At 54.6% G+C, this 27,955-nt stretch overlaps 5 protein-coding genes and 1 long non-coding RNA gene across 16 annotated transcripts in view; 4 read left to right on the top strand and 2 right to left on the bottom strand.

The window, feature by feature from the left end:
* The first annotated feature begins 15 nt into the window (after positions 1 to 15).
* pet117 (PET117 cytochrome c oxidase chaperone) lies at positions 16 to 1,023 on the top strand. Of its 2 annotated transcripts, none has more exons than XM_032563240.1 (3): positions 16 to 178; positions 648 to 796; positions 914 to 1,023. In XM_032563240.1, the coding sequence occupies exons 1-2, from the start codon at positions 83 to 85 to the stop codon at positions 789 to 791; spliced, it is 240 nt and encodes a 79-aa protein (XP_032419131.1). In that variant the 5' UTR covers positions 16 to 82; the 3' UTR covers positions 792 to 796; positions 914 to 1,023. The 2 variants fall into 2 exon arrangements, with proteins under 2 accessions (XP_032419131.1, XP_032419132.1); XM_032563241.1 differs by lacking the exon at positions 914 to 1,023 and adding an exon at positions 863 to 882.
* On the top strand, positions 914 to 5,125 carry kat14 (lysine acetyltransferase 14). The gene is made up of 10 exons (XM_032563163.1): positions 914 to 1,127; positions 1,505 to 1,626; positions 1,693 to 1,814; positions 1,946 to 2,118; positions 2,191 to 2,622; positions 2,687 to 3,249; positions 3,322 to 3,455; positions 4,362 to 4,537; positions 4,605 to 4,795; positions 4,878 to 5,125. Exons 1-10 carry the CDS (start codon positions 917 to 919, stop codon positions 5,049 to 5,051), a joined length of 2,298 nt encoding a protein of 765 aa, XP_032419054.1. The 5' UTR covers positions 914 to 916; the 3' UTR covers positions 5,052 to 5,125.
* Positions 5,126 to 5,486: 361 nt separating this feature from the next.
* dzank1 (double zinc ribbon and ankyrin repeat domains 1) lies at positions 5,487 to 10,290 on the bottom strand. 7 transcript variants are annotated; one of them, XR_004339312.1, is made up of 17 exons: positions 10,093 to 10,277; positions 9,878 to 10,016; positions 9,119 to 9,266; positions 8,981 to 9,047; positions 8,659 to 8,892; positions 8,508 to 8,578; positions 8,158 to 8,275; positions 7,976 to 8,080; positions 7,702 to 7,824; positions 7,471 to 7,632; positions 7,203 to 7,401; positions 7,004 to 7,107; positions 6,828 to 6,911; positions 6,651 to 6,756; positions 6,216 to 6,262; positions 5,924 to 6,113; positions 5,487 to 5,828 (listed from the first exon to the last, which is right to left on the bottom strand). XR_004339312.1 is itself a non-coding variant. In XM_032563180.1 (16 exons), the coding sequence occupies exons 2-16, from the start codon at positions 9,984 to 9,986 to the stop codon at positions 6,015 to 6,017; spliced, it is 1,776 nt and encodes a 591-aa protein (XP_032419071.1). In that variant the 5' UTR covers positions 9,987 to 10,016; positions 10,125 to 10,290; the 3' UTR covers positions 5,487 to 6,014. The 7 variants fall into 7 exon arrangements, 5 of the variants coding, with proteins under 5 accessions (XP_032419071.1, XP_032419070.1, XP_032419074.1 ...); XR_004339313.1 differs by having other exon boundaries at positions 5,938 to 6,113; XM_032563180.1 differs by having other exon boundaries at positions 5,487 to 6,113; positions 10,125 to 10,290.
* A 404-nt stretch (positions 10,291 to 10,694) lies between these two features.
* polr3f (polymerase (RNA) III (DNA directed) polypeptide F) lies at positions 10,695 to 16,590 on the top strand. Of its 2 annotated transcripts, none has more exons than XM_032563219.1 (9): positions 10,695 to 10,838; positions 11,048 to 11,165; positions 11,396 to 11,463; positions 11,527 to 11,594; positions 11,663 to 11,775; positions 14,538 to 14,681; positions 15,295 to 15,402; positions 15,487 to 15,678; positions 15,754 to 16,590. In XM_032563219.1, the coding sequence occupies exons 1-9, from the start codon at positions 10,777 to 10,779 to the stop codon at positions 15,829 to 15,831; spliced, it is 951 nt and encodes a 316-aa protein (XP_032419110.1). In that variant the 5' UTR covers positions 10,695 to 10,776; the 3' UTR covers positions 15,832 to 16,590. The 2 variants fall into 2 exon arrangements, with proteins under 2 accessions (XP_032419110.1, XP_032419111.1); XM_032563220.1 differs by lacking the exon at positions 10,695 to 10,838 and adding an exon at positions 10,845 to 10,955.
* On the bottom strand, positions 11,993 to 14,606 carry LOC116720137 (uncharacterized). The gene is made up of 2 exons (XR_004339324.1): positions 14,499 to 14,606; positions 11,993 to 13,778 (listed from the first exon to the last, which is right to left on the bottom strand). It is a non-coding gene; the product is annotated as an uncharacterized LOC116720137 (long non-coding RNA).
* Positions 16,591 to 18,605: 2,015 nt separating the features above from the next.
* The window catches only part of LOC116720086 (spectrin beta chain, non-erythrocytic 1-like), a 31,666-nt gene continuing 22,316 nt past the window's right edge, over positions 18,606 to 27,955 (top strand). The window contains exons 1-8 of one of the 3 annotated variants that reach the window (XM_032563119.1): positions 18,606 to 18,709; positions 21,869 to 22,062; positions 24,610 to 24,761; positions 26,921 to 27,094; positions 27,176 to 27,267; positions 27,345 to 27,425; positions 27,499 to 27,614; positions 27,697 to 27,809. In XM_032563119.1, the coding sequence (XP_032419010.1) occupies positions 21,909 to 22,062; positions 24,610 to 24,761; positions 26,921 to 27,094; positions 27,176 to 27,267; positions 27,345 to 27,425; positions 27,499 to 27,614; positions 27,697 to 27,809 (882 nt within the window). In that variant the 5' untranslated portion in view covers positions 18,606 to 18,709; positions 21,869 to 21,908. Of the gene's footprint in view, positions 18,710 to 21,679; positions 21,779 to 21,868; positions 22,063 to 23,717; positions 24,080 to 24,609; positions 24,762 to 26,920; positions 27,095 to 27,175; positions 27,268 to 27,344; positions 27,426 to 27,498; positions 27,615 to 27,696; positions 27,810 to 27,955 lie in introns of those variants that run through there. The other 2 variants (XM_032563118.1, XM_032563120.1) reach the window with 2 other exon arrangements.

Below are 27,955 nucleotides of genomic sequence, written 5' to 3'. Positions count from 1 at the left end.
AACTCCGCAGAAGAAGAAGAGGAGGCGGAAGTAGCGGCAGCAGCGTCTGTTAGCTTCGTGCTAACTGCAGCGACCCAGAGGCATGTCTACGACCTCCAAGGTGGTTCTGACGGTTTCTGTGGTTCTGACTGTCAGCTCGGTGGCCGGGGTCCACCTCAAGCAGGCCTGGGACCGGGAGGTAAGCGGACCGGAACCGGGCTGTACCGGACAAGTTGACCAGGTGGCGGAACCGGGTCCATCCGGACTCATCCGGACACAGACCTGTAGAGGTAAAGTCCAGAACCGATCCGGTTCCGATAGAACCCTCAGGGTTCGGGTGGTTCTATGGTTTAATGAGCGAATTGCCGGTAACCCGGGAGAAAGAGCTGGTTTCGGTCCACTTCATCATCCTCACTTAGAGAGGAAGATGGTTGCCAGCAGGAAAACTTCCCAGCCAGAGGTCAGAGGTCAGAGGCACAGGCTGAACCCCAGAGCTTCACCTCTACAGGTCAAAGGTCATAACTCTGGTGGTAGTCCTGTTCTCCCCATCAATCAAACTGTAACCAGTTCTGGTTCTGATCCGGTCCTGATCCTGGTCCTGATCTGGTTCTGTTCCGATCCTGGTTCTGAGCCAGTCCTGGTTCTGATCTGGTCCCGGTTCTGTGCAGCGTCTGCGTGAGGGCGTCCTGCGGGATCTGGACCGGCTGCAGCGGAAGCAGCAGAACCTGCTGGAGGAGCAGAAGGTTCTGACCCGGCAGCTGGAGGAGGAGAGGCGGGGCCAGGAGGCCAGGCTCCGCCCACAGGACATCTGAGTCAGGTACGCACACCTCAAAAAGACCATCACCGTGACGGGTCATTCTGAAGACGTCCTGACCCGGTTCAGGGTCCAAACCGGCGGCTGGTCACGTGACCCGTCCAGGCGTCTCTTCTCCAGGCGATGGACGGCGGCGGCGCGGCGGAGGGGCTGGAGGAGGGGGAGGTGGAGGGGGAGACGCTGCTGATCGTGGAGTCGGAGGACCAGGAGGACCTGTCACATGACCAGAGCGGAGACTCGCTGACCAGCGACCTGGGAGAGGACGCGGACGGCGGCTGGGCCTGCGAGGACATGTCCTTCTACTGTGACCGCTGCCACAAGTGGGTCCCTGCAGGTGAGCCAATCAGAGCTCTGCTGTCCCTGCAGGTGAGCCAATCAGAGCTCTGCTGTCCCTGCAGGTGAGCCAATCAGAGCTCTGCTGTCCCTGCAGGTGAGCCAATCAAAGCTCTGCTGCCTGACTTGTTCTGCTGTTAAATAAAGATATTGGGAGGGAAAAAGCAACCCTTCAAAATAAGAGCACGAATATTAATGTCAAGCTACTTGGAGAATTAAAACTTCAAACCATCCCAGGAAATTATTGCTTCAGAATTTATCCAGACAAATAAACTTAGAGCTAAGAGCACTAACAATGTTCAATGTTGGCAAAGGTGCTAAGCTACAAGTTAGCTCCGCTGCTAGCAGGCTAGCATCCTGACCTGGTTGTGGTTCCAGGTCAGCTCCGCGGCGACCAGCCCAGTTACCTGAAGGGAGACAACTTCTTCAAGTTCCTGTGCTGCGACTGTTCTGAGGACGGCAAGGAGAGCTTCGAGAGGCTGAGGCTCACCTGGCAGCAGGTAAGGCCCCGCCCCCTCAGCAACTGCACACCTGTCCTGCAGGTTGAAACGGCTTCCTGTGCGCAGGTGGTGATGCTGGCCATGTACAACCTGTCTCTGGAGGGAACGGGGCGGCAGGGCTACTTCAGGTGGAAGGAGGACATCTGCGCTTTCATTGGTCGTCACTGGAACTTCCTGCTGGGGAACAGGTGAGTTTCCCTCGGAGACCTGGCCGCAGGAAGCGGCTCTGTCCATATGTGGTGCAGTTCCTGTGCTGTAGCGGGCCGGTACCCCAGCCGAGTTGGGCGGCCAGGTGACGCTGGTGCTCTGATGTCGGCAGGAAGAAGACATCCACCTGGTGGAGCACGGTGGCCGGCTGCCTGTCCGTCGGAAGCCCCGCCTTCTTCCGGTCCGGAGCGCAGGAGTTCGGCGAGCCGGGTTGGTGGAAGCTGGTCCAGAACCGCCCCCCCACCCTGAGGCCGGACGGCGACAAGTCCGGCACCAAGACCAAAGGTGAGCGGCGGTGGCGGCGCGCCGGCGACCGGCCGAGCGAGCCCCGCCCCCTGACCTGTGGTTCCGCCGCAGCGACCCGGCCGCCCCTGGAACCCATCATCACGGTGGAGGGCCTGCGTAAGCGCAGCGCCAGGAACCCGGTGGAGAACGCCATGCAGCTGAAGGAGAAGCGCAGCCGCACGCAGGAGGCCAAAGACATCCGGCGCGCCCAGAAGGAGGCGGCGGGCGGAGGCTACGCCGACCGCAGCGCCTCCTCCACGCCCGTCAAGCTGGCCGTAAGCCGCAGCGGCGCTCGCCGCCCGGACCTGGTGCTGGAGCGGGGCGAGGTCGTCGACTTCTCGTCGCTCAGCTCGTCGGACCGGACGCCGCTCACCAGCCCCTCGCCCTCGCCATCACCGGACTTCTCCGGGCCGGGGACTCCGGCCTCCCACTCGGCCACGCCTAGCCTGCTGTCAGAGGCCGACCTGATACCCGATGCCATGCCGCCACAGGCGCTGTTCCACGGTGAGTACGCCCGCCGCCAATGTCGGTGCAGACGTCACTTCCTGACTGCCAGCTCCACCCACAGATGACGAGGAGCTGGAGACGGAGGGTATGATCGACCCGGGGATGGAGTACCTACCCCCGCCCAGCGCCAGCCACACCGGTCGGAAGAAGCTCCGCCCCCCACAGACTCTCATCAAGCGGGAAGCTGAGAGTGAGGAAGACGACGCCCACGAAGAGCGCTTCGAGCAGCCGGCGGGCTGCGGTGAGGCTCCGCCCCCTGACAGGCGCGTGGCGGAGCGTCGCAGGATGAACCTTCAGGACAAACTGGACGGCGCCGCACCGCGGCCCGTCGTCTCCGCCCTCAGCCTGTACGACGAGCGGCTGCTGCTGCGGCGGCTGGACGGCTGCCCGCTGGCGCTCGCCGTCACGCCACACGCCAAGCGCCTCCGCAGGAAGCTGCTGGTCCGCCACGCCAAGCGTCAGAGAGGGCTCCCCCTGCTGGACATCGACCGCGCCGTCAGTGCCGCGCTCAGCCTGGTGGGAGGGATCTACGCCACGCAGGAGGCGGAGCCACGGCCCGTGGGTGGGGTTAAGAGAAAGTACTGCACCAGCAGCCAGGAGCAGCGGATTCTGGACCGCTTCCAGGTCAGAACCTCCTGGTGCAGGTCAGAACCTCCGCTGGGTCCGACCGGCTCTGACCCGTCTCTGTCCCTGCAGACCAGCGCGTCCAGCCGGCCGGGCGTCCAGCAGCGCTCCGTGTCTTTCTGGCACCGCCTGATGGGAGCCGAGGGCGGTCTGGACCAGAACATCAAGAGTCCGTACACGGCCCGGATCCTGAAGCCCTTCATCAGGTCCGGAACCGGCCGCCATTCACACATGCTGCAGTCTGAGTCTGCCAAGTTCTCTACTGCAACAATTCATATCAAATAATTCCCCCATTATTCTTGAAATATAAAAAACAAAGACAGATTGGTAACTAACATCACTTTCTAACTTCATAAACATATGAACATGTTCATCTCAAAGTAATGAAAACTGGACAAAACCAGAGCAAACCTGGAAACCCAAACTGTTCCCTGTTAGCCAGCTATCTGGGCCTAGCGCAGCCTGACTCACCAGGAGCTAACTAGCCTAGCATGTCCTCACCTTCTTCACAGGTAGGAGTCAGGCTGGTTTGGGGGGCTGCTGACTCTGACTCGTCTGCTGTTAAGTGGTAAAACCAACAAGTTAAATATATTTTCAATAAATATTTGTTCTTCACTGATGGTGAATTAGAGGCTAACAGCTTAGTTAGCTTAGCTACAGACTGCTAACAGGTCGATAGCCACCGATCTCTTGAAGAAAAACAGGGTTACAAATTGACTCCCTTTCTTCTCTAACCCTGGTTTTATTATTATTTTTTGGGCAGCTGGTTATTATCTCTTTCTCTACTGACTGCTAAACACCGTCACCGTCCGGCGCGCTCAGCAGGAACAAACCATTTCATGTAGAAACGGGGGGTCACTAAATATGGACGCTGGCTTTCTGGTCTGGGAGGGAGAACATTTAACTCTCACTGCTAGAAACAAGTCAAATCAACCATAGCATTTATTGGATTAGTGACAAAAGGGCCTTTTGGTATTAAAAAAATACATTTTTGTGGGGGGGCCCCCTAGTGGTCAGGCCTTTGGAGTGCTAACTTTCCCTCCTATGAGGAACACTCGGTTCTGGTCCTTGTGTCCCTCTGTCTCTCCTTCACCTGTCCAACTCTTTCTCAGGAGGGATTTTGAGTCCCGCCCCCTGAAGCTCCGCCTCTTGGCTGAGATCCGGGCGTTTCCTCACAGGACGGATCCGGACTGGACCCCAGAACCCGACGCTCCCATCGACTACTGCTACGTCCGGCCCAACCACATCCCCTCGGTCAACGCCATGTGCCATGACAGCTTCTGGCCAGGTAGCCCCGCCCCCACCCGGCACTGCTATGGCGGCGCCGGCCTCTGACCTCAGGCTTGTCCCTCCAGGTGTGGACCTGTCCGAGTGCCTGCAGTACCCGGACTTCAGCGTGGTGGCGCTCTACAGGAAGGTGGTGGTGGGCTTCGGGTTCATGGTTCCGGACGTGAAGTACAGCGAGGCGTACATTTCCTTCCTGCTGGTTCACCCGGAGTGGCGGCGCGCCGGCATCGGCACCTTCATGATCTACCACCTGATCCAGGTGAGTCCGGCCGCAAACACACACTGCCGGAACAGGTGTGTGTGTGTGTGTGTTTCAGACGTGTGCGACCCGTGTGTTTCAGACGTGCATGGGGAAGGACGTGACGCTCCACGTGTCGGCCAGCAACCCGGCCATGCTGCTCTACCAGAAGTTCGGCTTCAAGGCCGAGGAATACATCCTGGACTTCTACGACAAATATTACCCAGTGGACAGCAGCGAGTGCCGCCACGCCTTCTTCCTGAGGCTGCGGCGCTGACCTGCGCTCTGGACCTGGTCCTGGTCCTAGTCCTGGTTCTGGACCTGGACCTGGTCCTGGTCCTGGTTCTGGTTCTGGTTCTGGTCCTGGTCCTGGTTCTACTTCTGGTCCTGGACCTGGACCTGGACCGGTCCTGGTTCTGGTCCTGGTCCTGGTTCTACTTCTGGTCCTGGACCTGGACCTGGACCTGGACCTAGTTCTGGTCCTGGTCCTGGTCCTGGTCCTGGACCTGGACCTAGTTCTGGTCCTGGTCCTGGACCTGGTTCTACCCTTCCAGTTTAAACCTTTAGCTCTGTGTTTTCCATGTTTGACCAGCAGGCGGCGCCGTTTCCCCGAGTCACAAATGAATCTGAATAAATTGATCATTTTTCATCCTGATTTGATTAAAATGATAAAAATAATTTTCTCCTCCTGATGACATGAATAAATAAGAACTTCTAAATCAATGTTGGGTTTTATTTCCATAAACTTTCAGAAACGACCTGACGGGTCAAAGGTCAACCCCACAAATATTCCATCACATTCCATCTGCAGGTTCTGATTGGTCCGATCGAGGGCAGCAGTCACCATAGCAATCCAAGATGGCTGCCTCAATTTGTCACAGTAACGGGTCTGAAGCAGAACCAGGGAGTCTGAAGCTCTGAAGGCGTATAGCGTTCTGGACCGGCCCGGTCCAGTCAGAGGAAGCAGCGGGCACTCAGGCCAGGTGAGTCGTACCTGAGCAGGAACTCGGCGATGGGCAGCCAATCAGAACCCAGAGCTGCAAAGTTCTTCATCCTGAGGAAGAGGAGAACGCCTTGAGTCACATGACAAACTGAAGGGGGGGTGGTCAATGTGGGCGTGGTCAGGGTTCATGAATCAGGTGTTTCCACCTTCACTGTAACACCTGTGGCTCCGCCCACACCACCTGTGTGAGGTCATCAGGTCCTGGCGGCGCCTGGCTGGACTAAAACAGGAACTAGGTCATGGTGACCATTCACCATGGTAACCGCCAGGACGTGGCGGTCCGCCCCCTGCTGGACCGACACCGGTCAGACGGGTGACGTCTGATCCGCTGTTCACCTGCAGCCAGACAGCCAATCAGAGCCCAGCTAGCTGGAGACGGCCCGGCCTGACCCGGTTCGGTTCTGTTCTTAGGACGGCCCGGTTTGGTTCTGTTCTTACCAACAGGTCCGGTTCCAGGTCGGCATCCCGCTTCCTCCTTGGACTTCCTGGAAGACAAAGCAGAGTTCTGAGCCAGAGGTTCTGATCCATTTCAAAACAGCCGGAGGAGAACCCCCAGGTGTTCCGCAGGTCCCAACCGGGTCGGAACCGGCTCTGTCAAGAGGAACCAATTTCATCCTAAAAGTAAAGTAGGAAGTGGTTTCATGGTTTCCCCCTCCGGCCAACAGGGGTCACTGTTCGTCAGTCCCATCCAGTTCTCCTCTGTCCGGATCAGAACCACCAGAACGGGCGTGCCGTGGTGGCGTAAAGGATAGCGTGACCCACGTTTGGAGGCCTTGAGTCCTCGACGCGGCCGTCGCAGGTTCGATTCCCGGACCCAGGAAACACAGAAAAACCCTGGAGGAGAAGAAGAACCAGAACATCCTCTGTTCTTACCCGCTCCGTCTGTAGCGCGCTGTGTGACACTGCTCAGCGTCTGGACCCGACCCGGTACCGTAGAACTTCGCGCCGGGCCGTCGGGGTCACCGTCAGGTCCGACCTGCTGGACACAGAGGTTCTGCTGGGTCAAATATCTGCCTCAGAACCGGTTCAGTGAACCGGTCCGAACCTCACCTGCCGGTTCTGATTGGCTGCTAGCGAGAAGCTCAACGTCAGAACCACTTCCTCCTGGTTCTGCTGGACCAGCGCCGACACCATCTGGACCGGGTCAGAACAACAAACCGGATCAGAACCATTCTGGCCCACATTCAGCTGGACCACAGGTTCTGTTCCTCAGGTGAGCAGCTTACCCGGCCCAGTCGAGGTTCTGCCAGCAGGGTTCTGAAGGAGGCCCGGTTCTGGGTGTAGCTCCTCAGGTGAGCACAGACATGGTCCAGTTGGTTCCTCCAGTAACCTGCAGAACCAGAACCAACAGAGCAATCAGAACCGACAGAACCATCGGGAAGATCCCTGGACCGGGCCGAGCCTCTGATGGCGTTGCCATGGTACCTCTACCGGGGCTGACGGCGCTGAGCGGCGGCCGGGGCTCGCTCCTCGCCGCCTCCCGCCGGCGCCACAGCGCCCTCTGCTGGTCCCGCTGCTGCAGCTCAGTGGCTGATGGGTAATAGAGTCCGACGGTCTGCGTGGACCGATCCACAGGGGGAGGAGCTACGCCCCGTCTGGAGGCGGGGCTCTGTGGGGGCGGGGCCTGCAAGTACCCAGCCTTTTAACAACAGGAAGGAAGTAAGTGGACGACAGGAAACCGGTGTCTTTCTACCTGGCTGTGGGCGGCGTCCTCTTCAGGCGGTGAGATGTCGCTGCAGGGTGTGGGCGGGGCCATTGCCAGGAGGAACACGCCACACGCCGCACAGTGGGGGGCATCCAGCGGTGCGCTTGCTCCACACCGCCAACATGTCACCCAGCAGGGGGCTTGGCCAGCCTGGATACGCACACCAATGAATATCCCACAATGCTTCACTGCCCAGCACACCAGGAGGTCAAAGGTCACCTTGGTGCCACAACGGTCACAGAATCTGGCATCATGGCGGTTCAGACGGCGGCACCTGGAGCAGGACCACATGCTGCCGTCCGCCGGCCCACCAGAGGGGGCGCCGCCTCCACCCAGATCGACCTGCAGCAACACAAACAGGTAAACCCGGGCCGGTTCTGGTCTGGACGTAACGGCCGAAGGTCAGAACTCGATGTGAGTACTTCTTGGTTGACGTCCGGGTTCCATCAGTACCTGACCCATGGTTGCTAACTGCGATGCACCTTGAGCTCACCTGCAGGGAGAAGCCGGCCCGGGTCCCTTCTGTGGACGCCTCGCAGGTCCAACAGGTCCGAGAGTTGATCGGAACCAGGCAGCGACAGGAAGGACACGGCAGCAGCTGAGACAGCAGGACAGACGGTCAGTCCGTCTGTCCGGACCAGCCGGCAGCAGCTGGACGGTGGACGAGTGCAGTACCTGTCCTCTCCCAGCAGGGGGCGGCCTGAGCGTCGGTACCGGAGGAATCACAGCGCCACACTGAGAACAGAACCGAGCGAACGGGTCTGAAGGGCAGACGCAGAGGCAGCGGGGACACCTGGAGACACAGAGGACCAGGACATGTCCCCCAGTGGACAGGTGAGGAACCACAATACTAATAATACACCAATAATAAACCGATAATAAACCATTAATAAACCAACAGCAAAGATATTCTGACACTATAAAAACAAACTACTTGGAAATCAGTTTGTATTTCATTGATAATCGATTTAGTGGGCGTGTCCTAATGGTAGTGTCATCAGAGTGGGGGTGTCCTGAGAGCGTACCGCAGCGCAGCGGCGTCTCTCGGCCGTTGGGTTTGCGGTTCGCTGCTCAGCGGCGCTGGATGGTGAGAATCCTGGCAGACAGGAAGTGGATCACAGTAAAAGGCCGGCCAGGTCTGGAACTTCCTGCCGGATCTCTCGTTAGCCTGTTTACCGCAGAGCGGGAGCGTCGGGAAGAGCTGGTCCAGGCAGCATCAGGATCTGGAATCCCGGCACCTCTGGAGCATCTGGAGGGTAGGGAGACCGGCGGAGGACTGGACCCGGTCCGGCCCGGTTCTGAAGCCGGACTGCAGGTGACTTTCCTCCACTCAGAGCGTCCAGGTGTTCCTTCAGGTGTTGGATCAAAACCGGACCGCTCATCAGAATCGTAGCCTCCTTCAGACTGCACCTGAAGCAACAGAACCACGGAGGCGGAGCTCTTCAGATCAGACAGGTGAGCGAGGTCAGAGGTCGGCTACAGGCCGCTGATTGGCTACCTGCTGGTCTGGTTCCGCCTGACCCACGGAGAACACCTTGGTGACCACGGAGCTGCGCCTCCCGTCCCTGCGCCGCAGTCACACTCAGCGGAGGGAAACAGGAAGTGATGCAGCTCAGGTGTTTCTGCTGAACGTTACCTGGTGAGGGCCACGGCTCTGACAGACACCTGGCCCGCAGGAAGCAGGACGGGACCCGTGTACTTCCTGCTGCCAACCTCTGACCCCCGGTGCCCGGCAACCGGCTTCGAACCATCCAGAGTGAAGAAGATCAGCACACCTGGAGAGTCTGAAGAAACACACACCTGTAGAACCAGGAAGACCTGGAGGACCAGGAAGACTTGGAGGACCAGGGACACCTGGAGAACCAGGAAGACCTGGAGGACCAGGGACACCTGGAGGACCAGGAAGACCTGGAGGACCAGGGACACCTGGAGGACCAGGAAGACCTGGAGTACCAGGGACACCTGGAGGACCAGGAAGACCTGGAGGACCAGGGACACCTGGAGGACCAGGAAGACCTGGAGTACCAGGGACACCTGGAGGACCAGGAAGACCTGGAGGACCAGGGACACCTGGAGAACCAGGAAGACCTGGAGTACCAGGGACACCTGGAGGACCAGGAAGACCTGGAGTACCAGGGACACCTGGAGGACCAGGAAGACCTGGAGGACCAGGGACACCTGGAGGACCAGGAAGACCTGGAGTACCAGGGACACCTGGAGGACCAGGAAGACCTGGAGGACCAGGGACACCTGGAGGACCAGGAAGACCTGGAGGACCAGGGACACCTGGAGGACCAGGAAGACCTGGAGGACCAGGTTTAGATGTACCTGACTGGGTGATGTCTGATGCTGGTTGGATGTGGTTTTAATGTGGTTGGATGCTGGTTGGATGTACCTGACTGGATGCAGACGGGCGTCCTGGTGTCGATGCGGGTCTTGGGTTTCCGGGTCACGCCCTCGCTGATCGGGATGATGAGAGGAGTTGAAATGGCGCCTGCTGCCATGGCAACCGCTGGCCGATAACGGTCACTGAGCTGCTGAGAGGCAGAACGATTGATTATTGATCTTATGTAGATCATTAACAACATGTTACCTCAGAGGATCACAAACTTTGATGAACGTAGTTCAGATCCGGTTCTGACCCGGTTCAAATCCAGTAGCAGAATGCTCCAATAGTTCCATTTCCTGACAAACTGGTTCCTAGTTTAGTTCCAGTTCTGATCCGGTTCTGACCCTTGTTTGGTTCTGGTTCCAGTTTTCTGTGAATTTCGTCAAAATGAATCTCTTCGGGACATCGGCTGTATTTTCACTGAAGCGGAGCTGTTGCGTTTGGCGTCACCATGACAACGGGATCACAGTAGGCTCCGCCCACAGCGCTAAGCAACAATGCTTAGATTCTAGAACCAGAACCAGAACCACCTTCCCTGGTTCGGTCCGGCACAGTTCTTATATATTTAATATGATTCAATCTCGTCCGGATTTTTCTCGGATTTTCTGAGTTTCACTGCCGACTTTTCCTAAAACAGCCGCAGTATTTTCTACATTAAAATGTTTTAGCCTAAATATCTGATATATTTTATTTCATAAAACGGAACTAGAGTTCCTGAACAGAACCGACCAGCAGAATATCTGCAGGACCCCGACTCCTTTGTAATCAGGCACGGCGCAGGACAGCTCACACCGAGAGACGCAGCCTTAAGGACCCCGACCATCCGGCTCATCTCAACACGTTAAACCCGGTCCAGTCAAACCCGGCCCCGCTGCGGAGAGACGGAACCACTGAATTGGGTCAGGATGGCAGAGGTGAAGGTGAAGAAGGAGACGAACCTTTCGGAACCGGCGGAGATAGAGAACAGGTGAAAACCCGCTCACAAGAACCGAACTCCGAGGTAGTTCATCTCAGAAGAACCGAACTCCAGCTGACAGAACTTTCAGGTTTAAACAGAATGACTCTGAAAGGAGCAGAACCAGAGGTTCGGAGAGGAAGAACCAGGAGAAACGTTTTCATTATTTTTAATGTTTCCAGAAGCAGGCTCTGACCCGGTTCGGTTCTGGTGTTTTCCAGGATCAAGGAGCTGTGTCAGCAGTTTCCCCAGGGAATCACGGACCAGGTGATCCAGAACGACCTGCCTCACCTGGAGCCCCAGCAGCGCGCCATGGCGCTCAACAAGCTGCTGTCCCTGGTCAGTCACTTCCGGTTCCGGGTCGGTTCGTTATTCGCCGTATAAGTGGACTGCATCACTGAGACCGTTTCTGTGGAACATCAGCAATAAACTGAGAATCTGGGCCGAACCACGTCTGTAGGAAGCAGCTTCCTGTTTGTCTGATGTGAAACTTTTAAGACAAAGGAAGAAGAAACTGTCAGGGTGTGAAACTTTTCCGGCTCCTGACCTTTGACCCGACTGTGTTTCAGGGTCAGCTGGACCTGCTGAGGAACAATTCGGGTCTGCTGTACCGGCTGAAGGACACGCAGAGCGCCAGGTAAGCTCCTCGCCGGCCCGGTTCTGCCGGGTCGTTCCTCCCTGACGCTCCTCTGTGTTCTAGCAAGATGAAAGGTTCTGACAACCAGGAGAAGCTGGTCTACCAGATCATCGAGGACGCAGGAAACAAAGGTAGCGTCCTACAGATGGCCCGCCGTGATCGGGTCAGAACCTCACGGCCGGTTCTGGTGTCGCCGCAGGAATCTGGAGCAGAGACATCCGCTTCAAGAGCAACCTCCCTCTGACGGAGATCAACAAGATCCTGAAGAACCTGGAGAGCAAGAAGCTCATCAAGGCTGTCAAGTCTGTGGCGGTGAGTCCAGAACCGCCCGGCCCGGTTCAGGCCCAGCTGGTACAACCCAGACTTATTTTTAACTTTTTGGTGCAATATTTTGTCGTTTTAAAGACTTTTGTCAAATCGGTTATTTATTTTGATATTTCGGTTTTGGCAGGATCGGTCCTCCATACACAGCTGGTGTCTAAATACACAAAACATTAAATATAAATGATCAATCAATCAATAATCGTTATTGTCATTATAGAAACATAATGTAATTCTATATCTATGAAATTACATGGACTTTAATGAAATTGGTGGCAAACGGTAAACAGTAGCCATGGCGACTAGAAACCGCAGGGCTGCTGGGTTTGAACTGTCCGTCTGTCAGAGGCAGCAGCAGCTGATGCTTTCAGTGGAGCATCGATGGAAAACCTCCAGCAGCTTGGAGCAGGACTTGGAGCAGGACTTGGAGCAGGACTTGGAGTCTCCGGGCCGTCTTTGTCCGTTCTGCTGTGTTTCCGCTCCAGGCCTGTTTATCCATGAAATGAACCCCCAGGAAGCAGAAGTCTGGCCCTCCCCACCCGGCCTCTGTCCAGCAGTTGAATGTCTCCTTTACTTCTCCTAAAGTCCAGGACGAGCTCCTTGGTCTTGGCTGAGCTTTGGACGGTCTCCCCTGAGGTCAGACCCCCTGCTGTCGTCGTCTGCAAGTTTAACAAGGTGCTACTTTGGTGGCCTGGAAGCGTGAAGAGCAGAGGGCTCGGCACGCAGCCCTGCGGAGCTATGGAGGCCCGCTCTGACTGTTTGTGTGCGATTCGTAAGGAAGTCCTTAATCCAGCAACAGGTGGGAGAGGGGCTTCCAAGGCCTGCCAGCTTGTACCGGTCTGTCAGGGAGGATGCCATGAAAGCAGAGCTGAAATCAGAGAAGCGGATGCATGCTAAGGTTTCTCCCAGAAAACCTTCTGAGCCCGGTGGTTGGCGCTCGGCCCGTCATCCATCCAGCGGCTCGCCGTGTTTTTCAGTTAAAAAATGTAAAATAAGTCGGGTGAGAGTCCCTCCGCCGTGTCCCGTATGAACAAAAGAGCTGCTACTGTTGCTGTTCATACGCAGAGTCTGAGCGCCGTCAGTAAGGATGGTCCGTTTATTGATCAGTTCTGTAAGTGAGCATTGTTCAACCCTCAGATCTTATTACTAGTATTTATTACTCTGCTGAATACTAAGATGACCAAACCAACAGAGGAGAGAAAACGTCAACATATGATCTATAAACTAGGATCGTCTTTGACTTATCAACCTGAAACTTTGTGAGCTTTCTTAGACAAAACAATCTTTGCTGGCCCTTTTTTTCCAGGTTCAATATGAACTTTAACTTTAACAAGACATTTGTAGTTTTCTACTGTCTTCACTCAAGACGAGCAAAGAAGTGGTTCAACTTCTGTTCTGGTGAGAAGTGCCTCCAGCTGGATTCCCACCCTAACCTGCCTGCTGGTGCTCCTCCGTCCTTCTGGTCGTCCCGTTTTCCGATCCGTTCTCTCCGTGCCGAGCTGAAGGGCCTCAGCTCCACACTTGAAGGCAGCGTTCCTTTCTCTAAGCAGACTTCTCCGCTCTGCCTTTTTGTTTGGGAAGACTCGGATACGTTTGTCACTGTGACGTTGTCAGTGCAGGTCTTCATGCAACAGAAGGCTGCCGGTGAGTAACTCCAGGTCTGTATGTTCAAAATGTCCCAGTTTGTTTGACATCAATGCTGCGGCTGCAGAGAGGCATCACCAGGCAGCTTGTGAGGCTCTGATGGATGGTGCGTTCAGGTTCCCTCAGGCCGGTAGATGCAGGAATCAGAAACGGTGACATCAGGCCTGGTACCGGCGTGTCTCTGGAACCCAGTCTGAAGTTGGAGTTGGTGTGGGCAGCACTGCCTTCAAGCTGACATGATTAAAATCTCTGGCAGTAGTGAAACCTGTAGCGGTTCTGTTTGTTCTCAGAGCTGAACCTGCTGATCATTACTGTGGTGAAGTCCTGACTGCGGTCAGGGGAGGCCGCACCTGTCATAATGGAAAAATATAATAAGATCATTTATATTGCTATTTTCACCCTGTGGTTTGTATTGTAAAGTATTTATTTTTCATTTAGCTTAACCAATTTCGATTATTTTTCCTTCAAAATCGCTGAATTTTCCCATTCAAATGCTCGGAGCGCAGCAGGTGAAGCAGCAGGAAGCTGAGCCTCACCTGATCTATGACAACATGCTCATCCTGTCTGTACGCCGCCAATCAAATGGTTAAAAAATATTTAATGCACGAACTGATTTTCCATAATTTAGCTTATATAATATAATGTACAGTGTTTTTTGTCACCAACTGTGTGTGTAACGTGTTTATGCCTTGTATTTAATGCATAGTAAAGGAACATTTTTAATTTCTACAAAACTCAACAAACATCAGAAATACTGAAACAAATACAGAATACTTAGAAAATGTTGCAAAGGTTCAACAGAATTTAAATGTCCTCTCATTCTTCTCTGATTGGACGCTCCAGACTGTTCTGGCTTCTGATTGGCTGGAACTCCTACACATCAGCCAATCAGGCTGATTCACTTTATTAAAATGGTTTAGAAACATTAGAGTAACTGGAAGGAAATGAAATTAATAATTCAGTTTCATTTTGGTCTGATGAACTCAGAAATGGGTTAGAATTCAAAGCAGATTTTATATATTCAGGTTTCTAGTCAGAGCTCACAGAGGGTGCTGAAAACAGTAGCTGACCCAGTTCTGATCTGGTTCCGGTGCGGTTCTGTCCTCCAGGCGTCCAAGAAGAAGGTGTACATGCTGTACAACCTGCAGCCGGATCGTACGGTGACGGGCGGCGCCTGGTACAGCGACCAGGACTTCGAGTCCGAGTTCGTGGAGGTTCTGAACCAGCAGTGCTTCAAGTTCCTGCAGAGCAAGGTACCAGCAGAACCTGTCCGACCAGAACCAGAGCTGTCTGGACACAAACACACACACAGCCTGGTACTTCTATACAAACTGAGGACTTGGTATTGATCTCCATTCATTTCAGTGACTGTTTAATCCTAACCCAGACCTGTTCCCTGACCAGAACAAGAACTAGTTTATTCCGAACTCCACCCAAACAGAACCCAACTCTAGCCAACCAGAACTCTAACCAAACCTGTAATCTAACCAGCAGAGCTCAGGAGAAACTGCAAAGTAAGCCAGGACTAGGGAAGGTCCTCACTTTCCACAATGACCTCCCTCTGTTGGGAAATGTTGGGAAAGTGGTCCTCTATATGTAATATATACAAGTACACACACACACACACCGGTTCAGGTTTAGATGATTCGGGCCAGCAGGGGGCAGCACAGGTCTACTTCCTGAAGGCTCTGCAGGTCTGGGGCCTCAGTAATGACAGTAGATCAGATGGAACCAACATGAAACTCCGTCTTCGTCCTCAATTTTCCTTTACAACGGCTCCATGTGACCCCTGGTTGGTCGTGTGATCTTCTGGTTGGGTCTGTGACCCCCTGGTGGATCATGTGACCCGCTCTGTTCTGTTCCAAGGCAGAAGCAGCGAGGGACGGGAAGCAGAGCCCGATGGTCCAGAGGAACAGCTCGTTCGCCACGTCGCATGAGGTGTGGAAGTACATCTGTGAGCTGGGAATCAGCAAGGTGACTCCGCCCGCCTGCAGTCCAGGCCCTTGGCAGCCGGTCTACCTGTGGGCTGACAGGTGTGTGTGTATGTGTTGGACACAGGTGGACCTGTCCATGGACGACATCGAGACCATCCTGAACACACTGATCTACGACGGGAAGGTGGAGATGACGGTGATCGCTGCCAAGGAGGGGACGGTGGGCAGCGTGGACGGCCAGATGAAGCTGTACCGCGGCGTCAACGCCATCCTGCAGCCCACCGGCCTCGTCAAGACGCCCTGCGGACTCTGCCCGGTAACCAGGGCCCCTTGACGCACCTGCAGCCCCTTCCCAGCCTCACCTGACCTCACCTGTCTGTCTTCTCTGCAGGTGTTCCACGACTGCCACGAAGGAGGAGAGATCTCCCCGTCCAGCTGCATCTACATGAGCGAGTGGCTGGACTTCTGATGGGGCGGGGCCGGAGGAGCCATGTGGGCGGAGTCTGTGTACGGAGCAGGCGGGGCTGCGGACATGTGAAGACGGCTGGGTGGAGGGATGAACGATGTAAACTGAAACCCAAATGCTAAGAAACGAACGCAACAGAAAAAATGGAAACAAAGACAACAGGAAGTATGAAAGCTGTGAACTCGCTCCCCAACAGAAGTCCTCCCACCACTAGGGGGAGACTGCAGTCGGTTACATCACCTACATACAGACACTGCAGCTGGGACGACCCGGTTCTGGTGCCTTTGGGGAAAACCCAGAGTGGGAGCGTCTTCAGCCTGACCCACGGATCGATGTTTGTCCCATCAGGCCCGGTTCTGCTCCATCAGGCCCTAATGGACCCGGTGCTGACGGTCAGCGCGGATCATCTTACACCACTTCCTGTCTCCGTATCGACCCGACAGGAAGCGGCTCGCCGGCCGCAGCTCCGACTCCAGGCACGAAAACAAACACAGAGAACTTCTCCGGCTCTGGGTCCGGGCCTGGTGGTTCTGTTGGGTCTGTGGGGAATCCCCACAGAACCTCAGGAACGGACTGGAACCAGAACTCTAGTTTCTGTGCTGCTGGTTTAGTTTGTGAATAAATTCAATGAAGCCTGCAGAGTTCTGGTCGGGTTCTGGCAGCTGCTGGGCTTCATTCGGTTTAGATGACTTGGGTCGGTCAGCATGGTTTCATCGGACCTGATGGTTCTGGTGGAAAAACATTAAAAAGACATTAAAACAGCCTAAGTTCTTCTTCTGTGGTTTTTGCAGCACCTCCAGCAGGACAAGGATCTTCATGGTCCCTGGAGGGAATTACGGGTCGGAACCGGTCCCAAGAGGTGGAACCTGGCATAACCAGAACCACGGCCTTGAACTTGTCACTGGCCCCGCCCCCACAGCCAATGAACCAATCAGAGGCCGACTTCAAACCAGTTCCTCTCTCACCAGAGGAACCTCATCCTGACCTGCCGACCTCTGACCCCTGCCACCTCTACCGTACTGTCTGCCCTTCATTCATAAATCTTTGATCCTCCTGCAGTTCTTTATGAACAGTTCCTCTCCTGTAGTTCTTCGTGAACAGTTCCTTTCCTGTAGTTCTTTGTGAACAGTTCCTCTCCTGTAGTTCTTCGTGAACAGTTCCTCTCCTGTAGTTCTTCGTGAACAGTTCCTTTCCTGTAGTTCTTTGTGAACAGTTCCTCTCCTGCAGTTCTTCGTGAACAGTTCCTCTCCTGCAGTTCTTCGTGAACAGTTCCTCTCCTGCAGTTCTTCGTGAACAGTTCCTCTCCTGTAGTTCTTCGTGAACAGTTCCTTTCCTGTAGTTCTTTGTGAACAGTTCCTCTCCTGCAGTTCTTCGTGAACAGTTCCTCTCCTGCAGTTCTTCGTGAACAGTTCCTCTCCTGCAGTTCTTCGTGAACAGTTCCTTTCCTGTAGTTCTTTGTGAACAGTTCCTCTCCTGTAGTTCTTCGTGAACAGTTCCTCTCCTGCAGTTCTTCGTGAACAGTTCCTTTCCTGTAGTTCTTTGTGAACAGTTCCTCTCCTGTAGTTCTTCGTGAACAGTTCCTCTCCTGCAGTTCTTCGTGAACAGTTCCTTTCCTGTAGTTCTTTGTGAACAGTTCCTCTCCTGTAGTTCTTCGTGAACAGTTCCTCTCCTGTAGTTCTTCGTGAACAGTTCCTCTCCTGCAGTTCTTCGTGAACAGTTCCTTTCCTGTAGTTCTTTGTGAACAGTTCCTCTCCTGTAGTTCTTCGTGAACAGTTCCTCTCCTGTAGTTCTTCGTGAACAGTTCCTCTCCTGCAGTTCTTCGTGAACAGTTCCTTTCCTGTAGTTCTTTGTGAACAGTTCCTCTCACCAGAATCACATCGATCTCTTCATGGCAGCTGATTCTGGATTTCTCCCCATCATGCTAAAGGCTAGCTTCCATTAGCGTAGCTCAGACCCTGAAGCTCCGGAGTCCCCCAGGGCCCCGTCCTCGGGCCCCTTCTCCTCTTCATCTCCATCCTGGTTCATTTCACCGCTGCGTTGAAACGCAGCTGCTTCCTCCTCCTCCTCCTCCTCTCTGCGGTTGCCATTAGAAACATCGATCTTCTCTCCAGTTTCACATCCTGGAAACTGATTCGTTTCAAACTGAATCCATCAGATTAGCTGATTATTATTTTATTGATTTTACTTCTTCTGTCCTCAAAAGTCAACAAAGGCGCCCATAAATAAAATGTATTATAATTATTCTGACAGAGACAAGCGACACACACACACACACACACTCTCTCCAGTCCAACTGGATTCAAACCCACAACCAGCTGCTGAACTCTACTGGGTCGAGACCGGTTTTGGAGGGCAGAGATGATGAAGACCAATCAGCCCGGTTCTGTTGAATCTTCCTGGTTCTGAACTGGTTCCCTGCTGGGTTGGGTTCTGACCCGGTTCTACCAGCTTCAGGTGGAGGAACCATGGCTCAGTCAGCAGCAAGGCGGTCAGACCAGAACCAGAACCAAGAGTTCTACTTCCCACATGGCCGGTTCAGTGAGAAGGTGACGAGTATGGAGACATGACCTCTGACCTCTCCCAGTAACACTGTGACCCCTGGTTCCGGTTTTCCACTGAATTTCTGGGATTTAAAATGATTCTTTGTGGGAACAAGGCGGCCTGGTTCTGTCCTGGTCCGGTACAGGCTCGGTTCTGTTTCTGGCTGGATGGAGATGAAGATGAGGAGGAGGAGGGTCAGTGCGGATCTTTTCCCGTCATTCCCTGCAGCAGCCCCCCCGTCCCCCCGCCCCCTCCCGGTGCTCCTCCTCCGGTTCCGTCCGCTCTGCAGACTCTTCCTCCGCAGCTGAAGTTTGGATCCTCGCTGTGGATCTCTTAGCAGGTAAGCGCCGCCCTGCTCCGGTTCGGTTCGGTTCGGTTGGGTTTCAGTGGCCGCTGTGATTGGAGCTCCGGGTTGGGGGGGCTCTGGGTTTCTAGGGCTAACTTCGCTTCGTGTCGGGAGTCCGGGCTCAGTCTGGCCGTTTGGACTCCGGATCCAAACCTAACAACCTCGGAATCTCCGAACCAGAACCGCTGTACTTCCGCCGGGCCCGGCCGCGCCGTGTGGCCGGGCCGCGGCGCCTCGCAGCCCGCCTAGCCGCCTCCGGCCCCCCGCCCTCCCGGATGGAGGATGGAGAATAATAACGGTGCGCCATGCAGGCGTGGCCGCGGGAGGAGGCGGTCTGGCTGGGACAATAACAGCCGCTGCGGCCGCGATTCTGCCCTCATTTCCCGGTCCGTTTCAGCGGCGGCTCGGACCGCCTGTGGCCGGCCTCCAGCCATCTCTCCCCGGCTCTCTGCGGCTCCGCAGGCCGCCGCGCAGCTCCGCTCGGCCCACAGAAAATGCTGGAAAACAGCGGCCTCCATCCCCGGGTTCTGCTGGAGGAACGTTCCTCTCAGAGAACCGAACCCTGCTGCAGGTGTTCAAACTGCAGAACCAGATTCAACAGGAACTTCACTGGTTCCGAAAGAATCAAAGTGGAATCTGGTTCCAGGACTTCAGCTCCTCATTCTCTTGGTTCTGAAAAGTTGCAGGAAGTTCTGGTTGTATCCAGAACATAGAGCCGGGCCAGCTGTAGCTGCTGGTTCTGACCCGAACACGCAGAACGTTCTCCTGCTGGAGGTTCTGAACGGATTGCCGCTCCAGAAACGTCCTCCATGAACTCTGGGAAAATCTGGACTCAACTGAAGCCGGTCCGATCTGAACGGATCGGCTCCGATCCGATTCCTGTTTTTGTTTGTCCTCTAATGAGTCCTTAGGGAGTGAAACTGTAAATGTTTCTGATGTTTGGCGGCCATCTTGGATGGATCTGAGGCCATGGCATCAACAATCAATCGATGATCAATCAATCAATCAGCTTCCTGTCTGAAGAGCTGGTTCTGGTTCTGAGTGAAGTCAGGCAGGAAGCCATAGCTGGATCAGGTTCCGGAGGTTGAAGTTCAGTTTTTCCTAAATAGACTCATGCTAGACTCAGTGGACCGGCTCAGTTGGGGTTTCTGTTGGGTCAGAACCGGGTCGATGGTTCTGGTGGGTGCGTTCCCTCGGTCCAGGAATGTCAGGGCAGTTTTCCCTGCAGCTGCTCCGCCGTCTGGCTGTCTGACAGCTGTTCCTCAACCTGAGGGGCGGGGGCCACAGGGGGACGGGTCGTGTGTCTCTGGGGGACGTGTGTTCAGGACCCGACAGCTGCCGGTTCTGTGTGCGTGGCCAGAACCTGGAAATGTTGATGAGATCATCCTTCCAGCCACTCCCTGGCTTGGACTTCATGCTGTTGCTCTTCAATAATGGTGATGATGACGATGAACACCAATAATTAATGTCTAAATCAGAATAAGGAGCTTCATATTGACCCGTCAGTTCATTTCTCAAACCATCCAGCTGGTCTGAGGCTCGACTGCTTTGGTCTGAATCCATTACTCTAGCTCCTCTGACCTCTATTTGACCCCTCTCTGACCCCTGACCTGAGACGCGTCTATGAGCAACTTTTGTTGCTATTGCTTAAAATGCAAATGAGGCCCTTCAGGCCCCACCCCCCACAGATCACAGAGCGTTCTCATCCACCCTGTTCAGCCATTTTTGTAGTTTATAGCAGCGATGTGGTTATCTAGCAGAGCAGAAACTTTTCGTTCCCCACTGATTGGAAGACGCCAACGACGTTAAGACTCGTCCATCCAGCCGCAGCAGGACTGACCTCGTATGGTAAACAAGGTAGTTAGCTAGTTAGCTAACGCGAGCGCCAAGAACGTAACTGAAAGCATTTGGATCACATGTTCCCAAGACAAAACTGTGAAATCAACGCCAAACTGTTAACATTAAAAACAGGATGGTTCTGTCCAGTAGGAGCTAATAGCTAGCTCACAGCGCTAACTCCAATGTGATGCTAATGCTAGCAAACAGTGGCTGGGATATCAACAATAAATCCATGAAGTTTGTCATCATTTTAACTTAATTAGCAGCTTAGCGTTTTGCTCGGTCAGACAAAGTTAGCTAACCCTTCTGGATGCTAACGCAGGTCAAAGACGACTTTCCCCTCTGATGTGAAATATTTCCAGGAAAAATAAAGTTTAACCAGACATTTGGAAGATGTTCTAGTGCTGGGGATAGTTTGGGTTAAAATACCAACAGCCCAGCAATTAGACCGATCCACTCAGAGTTTCGCCATCACTAAACCTGGAAGACAAAATCTCTGCCAGGAGTAAAAATGGTGGATTCATGGTTAGCCAGAGGTCCGTGGCCTGGCGTTGCTGATATCAGTTCAAAACCTGCAATGGGAAATAAAGAAAGCTGAAAAACATGAGGCAATCAGAAACGAAAGATTTCTAGACAAACTAGATCTGCTGTTCTAGAGTCCAGGATCAAACCAGAAGGATTCAGTGAAGCTGCTGTTAAAAACAGACTGGATGCAGATTCTGGTTCCCTGAACACACGGGCCAGGCAATGAGGCGCTAGCTCCTGCTGCCGTCCAATCAGAGTCAGACTTGGCTGTGCCAGGTTCAGGGTGTCGGTCAGTGTGGGAACTTCCAGCCTCCTGATTCTACCTGAGCAGCATGACCTCAACCTCTCTGCAATATGAAATATTAATGCTGCAAAGATGTGCATTAAATATTAACTCCCTGTGAAGTGCTGGAGCCTTCTGGACTGCAACAAGAGCTCAACGTTTTCAGAAATAAAACTAGTTTCTGTTTCGATATGAATGAGAAAAAGTAATAAAATCAGTTATGAGATGTTTTCTGAAGTGCTGCCATAAACTAATTTGGATTATTATTAATGTAAAGGTGGAAACATGTCTCCTCCTCTGCTGCCGGTCGGCTCGCCGTCCCGCTGAAATGATGCTGACCCACCGCTCGGCCACATGACCCCCCCATTAGAGCTCAGCCAATCAGAGCGCAGCATCCAGACTCAACATAATCATTGGTCAGGAAGAAACAATACAGTGTCAGGTTCTGTTCCATGGAACCGGGCCCAGGTTCTGCTTCTGCCTCTGACCTGTGGTTCCGCCCGCAGGTGTGGTGGCCCTGAAGCGGCCCGTATCAGCCGACCCATCATGATGACGACGGTGGCGGCCGAGTACGACCCGATGGAGCTGCACGGCCAGTACAGCAGCAGCGACACCGTCAACAACCGCTGGGACGACGACTGGGACAACGAGAACAGCTCCGCCCGGCTCTTCGAGCGATCGCGCATCAAGGCCCTGGCAGGTAGGCGGGTCGTACTCATTTACTCATTCAGCAGCGAGTGCGTGAGGATGACTGACAGCGCTAAGCCCCTCCTCCTAGCTGTGATTGGTTGTTCCTGGTAGGAGAGGTGCGTTTCTGCCGCAGCTCCGGCAGGAAGTGGAGACGATACGACCAGAGGAAGCCCCGCCTCTCTGCACGCCTCACTGGGAAAGTGGGCGGAGCCAGAAACAGAAACGCACCAATCAGAAGCAGCTGAAGAAAAAAGTTCTTTAGCTGGTCCTGGTCCAGGTCCAGCTAAAGCACCTTTAGCTGGTGCTTTAGCTAAAGATCCTGGTCCTGGTCCTGGTCCAGGCTCTGGTCCAGGTTCTGGTTCTGGTTCTGGTTCTGGTTCTGGTCCTGGTCCTGGTCCAGGTTCTGGTTCTGGTCCAGCAGGCCCGGCAGGATGTTTGCTTCTCACTTCCTGTCTTTGACTCTGGAATGTGAGAAACAATGAAGGGAAACTGATGACATCATCGCGATGCTGTCGCGTCATTGGCTCACGCTCTCCACTGTAAAAAGCTGTTTGGGGTAAATACCAGTCTGTTTGCAGAAGACAAACTGGGACCAGCATGGTGCCGGTCGGACCGGTTTTGGACCGGTTCTGACCCCACACACAAGCAGTTTCAGTACAATGAGAAGTCTAAGGTAGAAATTCAACCCCAGTGACCTTTGACCTCATCAGACTCTGGATGAAAGTGAAGGAAGAAATCAGCATCAGATTGTTGTTTTTATTTGTAGCTTCATAGAAAGAATCCAAACCTGAACTCAGTCTGGTGACAGCGCCCCCCGCAGGCTCATTATGTAACAAACAGGAACGACCTGTAACTTCTGCACACTCACCAGCTGGACCTGCACCGCTTTGGTGTGGAGTGCTGCAGATCTGACCTGGTTTTGGTTCTGGTTCTCCTCTGTTGGACCAGATGGATGCTGCTCTCACCTCATAATAAACATATGAGCAGATGGTGTGTGTGTGTGTGTGTGTGTGTGTCGTCTGCAGACAACGGGAACAGAACCTCCAACTGTCCCAGCAGCTTTCAGGTAGAACTTACTGGGAATGCTGGATCCAAACCAGCAGCAGATGATGTTGAAATGTTCCTCCAGAACCTCCTGACCTGCTGACCCCCTGCTGACCTCGGCTCCATCTGGACCAGCAGGGGAACCACCGTTCCCTTACTTCCTGTTTTCTGTCAGAAACCAGAGAACAGCTTCCTGAACCTCCATGTCTGGACCGGCTTGGGCGGTACCGGTACCGGTACCGGTCCTGGTTCTGTTCCCAGAAAACACTCTGGGTTTCAGTACGGGAATACCTCAAGGCCGTGTGGTCGGGTCTCTGATCCCGGCCCGTCTGGAGGCGGATCTCGTCCAAATAAGAAACGCCTGAAGAGCTGGGATTCCCTCAGAGTTCTGACCCGGTTCTGGTTCTGGTTCTGGATGGATCTCTCTGCTGGAAGCGACCTCCTGAAGGAATCTGCTTCACCTTCACTTTTTGCAGCGTGTCGCTCCTGGAGGGGAGGGGGAGTGGAGGGGGGTCCCTGCAGCCAATCGGACGGCAGCAGGACAGGGAGGCTGCTGCCTTGCTGCGAGGGCGGGGCAGGGCGTCACGGCAACCTCTGGACTCGTCACGGCGCCGCTGCAGACTCCAGGTCGCTGCTCCCGGTCCGCTCCACAGGCTTCCAACCAGAACCAGAGTTTCAGACGGTGACTGCTGGGTTAAACTTTAATCTGAGCTTCTTGTTCATGAAGTCCAAAGTTCAGCAACGTCGCCTCCAAGGAAACTACCGCAGGATTTCCTTTCCCGGTTTCATCCCGACCTAATCCTCGGATCATCTGGGATTCTTCCGGCTGGGCCGCGTCGGCCGGAATGTCGCCGGACTGAAGTAGAACCGGGCCTGGAGCGGTCCGGGATCCGACCCACAAAGAGCCGCGCATAAGGAAGGGATGGAGGCGGAGCCGCAGGCCAGCAGCGGCCTGCTGGACGGACGCTTCAAGCAGCTGCAAGGTGAGGGGGAACCGCTGCCTCCTGGTTCACAGGTTCTGCAGGTTTGGGTCGGTTCCCTCTAACTGGGTTCAGTATCAACTGGTTTCTCTGCAGAACCATTTGTTCTGATGTTTGGGTCGGTCCGGTCCGGTTCTGGGACCTCAGTCTATACCGTGGAACGTCCTCAGATCTCGTTTAAATTGATCCGTTTTTAATTTGTCCTAAATTTGGATGAAACTCAAATTGGGTCACCAGGTTCTCCAGAAACGGCTACGTTAGCAAAATGCTAAACATCAAGATTCTGTTGATCAAATATTTCATGTCTCCGTCGCTATGACGACAGTTTATTCAAATGAGCACCAGTGAGCAAACAATGGCCGGTTCTAGAGTTGATGGTTCTATAAGGAATACTTCCTGTTGCTATATCAGAACCTGCAACCCGATACGGTTCCTCTTCCTTCCTTCAGAGTAAAGTTCCAGAATCCTGAACGGAGCCAGTAGGATCTACTGAATTAGCGGTTCTAACCCAGTTTGTGTCTCTTTCCACCCAGATGAACGTGAAGCGGTCCAGAAGAAGACCTTCACCAAGTGGGTCAACTCCCACCTGTCCAGAGTCTCCTGCAGGATCACCGACCTTTACCTGGACCTGAGGGACGGCCGCATGCTCATCAAGCTGCTGGAGGTTCTGTCCGGAGAGAGGCTGGTGAGGGCCGTAGGTTCTGAGAGAGGCTGGTGAGGGCCGTTGGTTCTGTCCAAACCGGACGGTGAGGGCCGTTGGTTCTGAGAGAGGCTGGTGAGGGCCGTTGGTTCTGTCCAAACCGGACGGTGAGGGCTGTTGGTGCTGTCCAAACCGGATGGTGAGGGCTGTTGGTTCTGTCCAAACCGGACGGTGAGGGCCGTTGGTTCTGAGAGAGGCTGGTGAGGGCCGTTGGTTCTGTCCAAACCGGACGGTGAGGGCCGTTGGTTCTGAGAGAGGCTGGTGAGGGCCGTTGGTTCTGTCCAAACCGGACGGTGAGGGCTGTTGGTGCTGTCCAAACCGGACGGTGAGGGCCGTTGGTTCTGAGAGAGGCTGGTGAGGGCCGTTGGTTCTGTCCAAACCGGACGGTGAGGGCTGTTGGTGCTGTCCAAACCGGATGGTGAGGGCTGTTGGTTCTGTCCAAACCGGACAGTGAGGGCCGTTGGTTCCGAGAGAGGCTGGTGAGGGCCGTTGGTTCTGTCCAAACCGGACGGTGAGGGCCGTTGGTTCTGTCCAAACTGGACAGTGAGGGCTGTTGGTGCTGTCCAAACCGGACGGTGAGGGCTGTTGGTGCTGCCAAACCGGATGGTGAGGGCCGTTGGTTCTGTCCAAACCGGACGGTGAGGGCCGTTGGTTCTGTCCAAACCGGACAGTGAGGGCTGTTGGTGCTGTCCAAACCGGACGGTGAGGGCTGTTGATGCTGTCCAAACCGGACGGTGAGGGCCGTTGGTTCTGTCCAAACGGGACGGTGAGGGCCGTTGGTTCTGTCCAAACGGGACGGTGAGGGCTGTTGGTTCTGTCCAAACCGGACAGTGAGGGCCGTTGGTTCCGAGAGAGGCTGGTGAGGGCCGTTGGTTCTGTCCAAACCGGATGGTGAGGGCCGTTGGTTCTGTCCAAACCGGACGGTGAGGGCCGTTGGTTCTGTCCAAACCGGACAGTGAGGGCTGTTGGTGCTGTCCAAACCGGACGGTGAGGGCTGTTGATGCTGTCCAAACCGGACGGTGAGGGCCGTTGGTTCTGTCCAAACCGGACGGTGAGGGCCGTTGGTTCTGTCCAAACCGGACAGTGAGGGCTGTTGGTGCTGTCCAAACCGGACGGTGAGGGCCGTTGATGCTGTCCAAACCGGACGGTGAGGGCCGTTGGTTCTGTCCAAACGGGACGGTGAGGGCTGTTGGTTCTGTCCAAACCGGACGGTGAGGGCTGTTGGTTCTGTCCAAACCGGACGGTGAGGGCCGTTGGTAGAACCTGTAATTCAGTTCTTCCTCAACCCTCCTTGTGTGTTTCTCTTTGTTTCTTCCCGGCTGATTTCAGGCGGTCGTCTGAATCAGTCTGAACTGGGCTCCCAGCCATGAGGCCACTGCTCTCAGGGCCGCTCCAGAACCTGCAGGCCCCTGGGGATTCTGGGTAATGTAATCTGCATACAACACAACCTAGACAAGCTGGTTCTGGTTCTTCTCTGGGTCCACTCAGTCTGAGGGCCGCCTTTCCAGGAAGCTGCTTTTCCAAGAAATGGGTGGAGCCTAACACAATTTCCCTCTCTGTGGGCGGAGCCTAACATCCCTCTCTGTATTAAACGCCACTTTGTTTAATATCAGGTGTGTCCACTTCCTGTTTTGCTGCTGCTAGCAGTCAAAGTGGCGGGTTCTGGATCCAGATAAGATGGCTCTGATCCAGTTCCCGTCCTGAGGTTCTGGGACACTCCACTTCCTGTACTGCGTTTAGAGCCTGCTAAACACTTTACTGCCCTCTGATAAGGCAGGGCTGGTGTGTCGTTGCCATGGTTACCAAGCAGCCATGTTGAGACGTCTTATCTTCTGCTGCTTCAGGGTTTATAATGAACAGCGGCCCCTAGTGGACAGCAGAGGGACTGCAGGGTTTATAATGAACAGCGGCCCCTAGTGGACAGCAGAGGGACTGCAGGGTTTATAATGAACAGCGGGCCTTAGTGGACAGCAGAGGGACTGCAGGATTTATAATGAACAGCAGGCCCTAGTGGACAGCAGAGGGACTGCAGGGTTTATAATGAACAGCGGGCCCTAGTGGACAGCAGAGGGACTGCAGGGTTTATAATGAACAGCGGGCCCTAGTGGACAGCAGAGGGACTACATTCCCTTGTTTATCTGCAGCCGAAGCCCACCAAAGGCCGGATGCGCATCCACTGCCTGGAGAACGTGGACAAAGCGCTGCAGTTCCTGAAGGAGCAGCGGGTTCACCTGGAGAACATGGGATCCCACGACATCGTCGACGGCAACCACCGACTCACTCTGGGCCTCATCTGGACCATCATCCTGCGCTTCCAGGTACAGAGCCACGCCCCATCAGGCCACCAGCAGGCGGAGGTGAGACAGGTGGCCCTGATGCTTCTGCTGTTCTGCCCTCAGATCCAGGACATCAGTGTTGAGACCGAAGACAATAAGGAGAAGCGATCGGCCAAGGACGCCCTGCTCCTGTGGTGCCAGATGAAGACGGCCGGGTAAGTCTCGCCCTGCGCAGGTAACCAGGTGACCGGACCGGACCGGACCGTCTCTGACCTCAGCTGTTCCTCTGCAGTTATTCCAACGTCAACATCCACAACTTCACCACCAGCTGGAGAGACGGCATGGCCTTCAACGCCCTCATCCACAAACACAGGTACCCTCCTCCTCCTGGACACCTGGACAGGTGTGGTACAGGTGTGTTGTGAAAAACCTGTCTGGTGTTTTAGACCTGACCTGATCGACTTCGACAAGCTGAAGAAGTCCAATGCTCACTACAACTTGCAGAACGCGTTTAACCTGGCGGAGCAGCACCTGGGCCTCACCAAGCTACTGGACCCAGAAGGTTCTGACCCGTCTGACCGCCAGGCAACAATCAGTTACCTGGCTGAACCTCGCTCACCTGGGGCTGGTGTGTCTGTCTGCAGATATCAGCGTGGACCATCCTGATGAGAAGTCTGTCATCACCTACGTGGTCACCTACTACCACTACTTCTCCAAGATGAAGGCGCTGAAGGTGGAGGGCAAACGCATCGGGAAGGTAGGAGCCTCTCCAGGTGCTGTGACCTCCAACAAACGTTTTTATACAAACCAAAGCAAACCGCTACTTAACAAAAGGAACTGTGCCTACAAAATCTAAATGCTACTCAGCTTTAGATCTTCCAAACACTTCCATCCACAACAATG

The sequence above is a fragment of the Xiphophorus hellerii genome, chromosome 5 (genome assembly GCF_003331165.1).
Source record: "Xiphophorus hellerii strain 12219 chromosome 5, Xiphophorus_hellerii-4.1, whole genome shotgun sequence".
Lineage (NCBI taxonomy): Eukaryota > Metazoa > Chordata > Actinopteri > Cyprinodontiformes > Poeciliidae > Xiphophorus > Xiphophorus hellerii.
The sequence above is the reverse complement of the archived record's forward strand: the minus strand, read 5'-3'. Positions and strand labels throughout refer to the sequence as shown.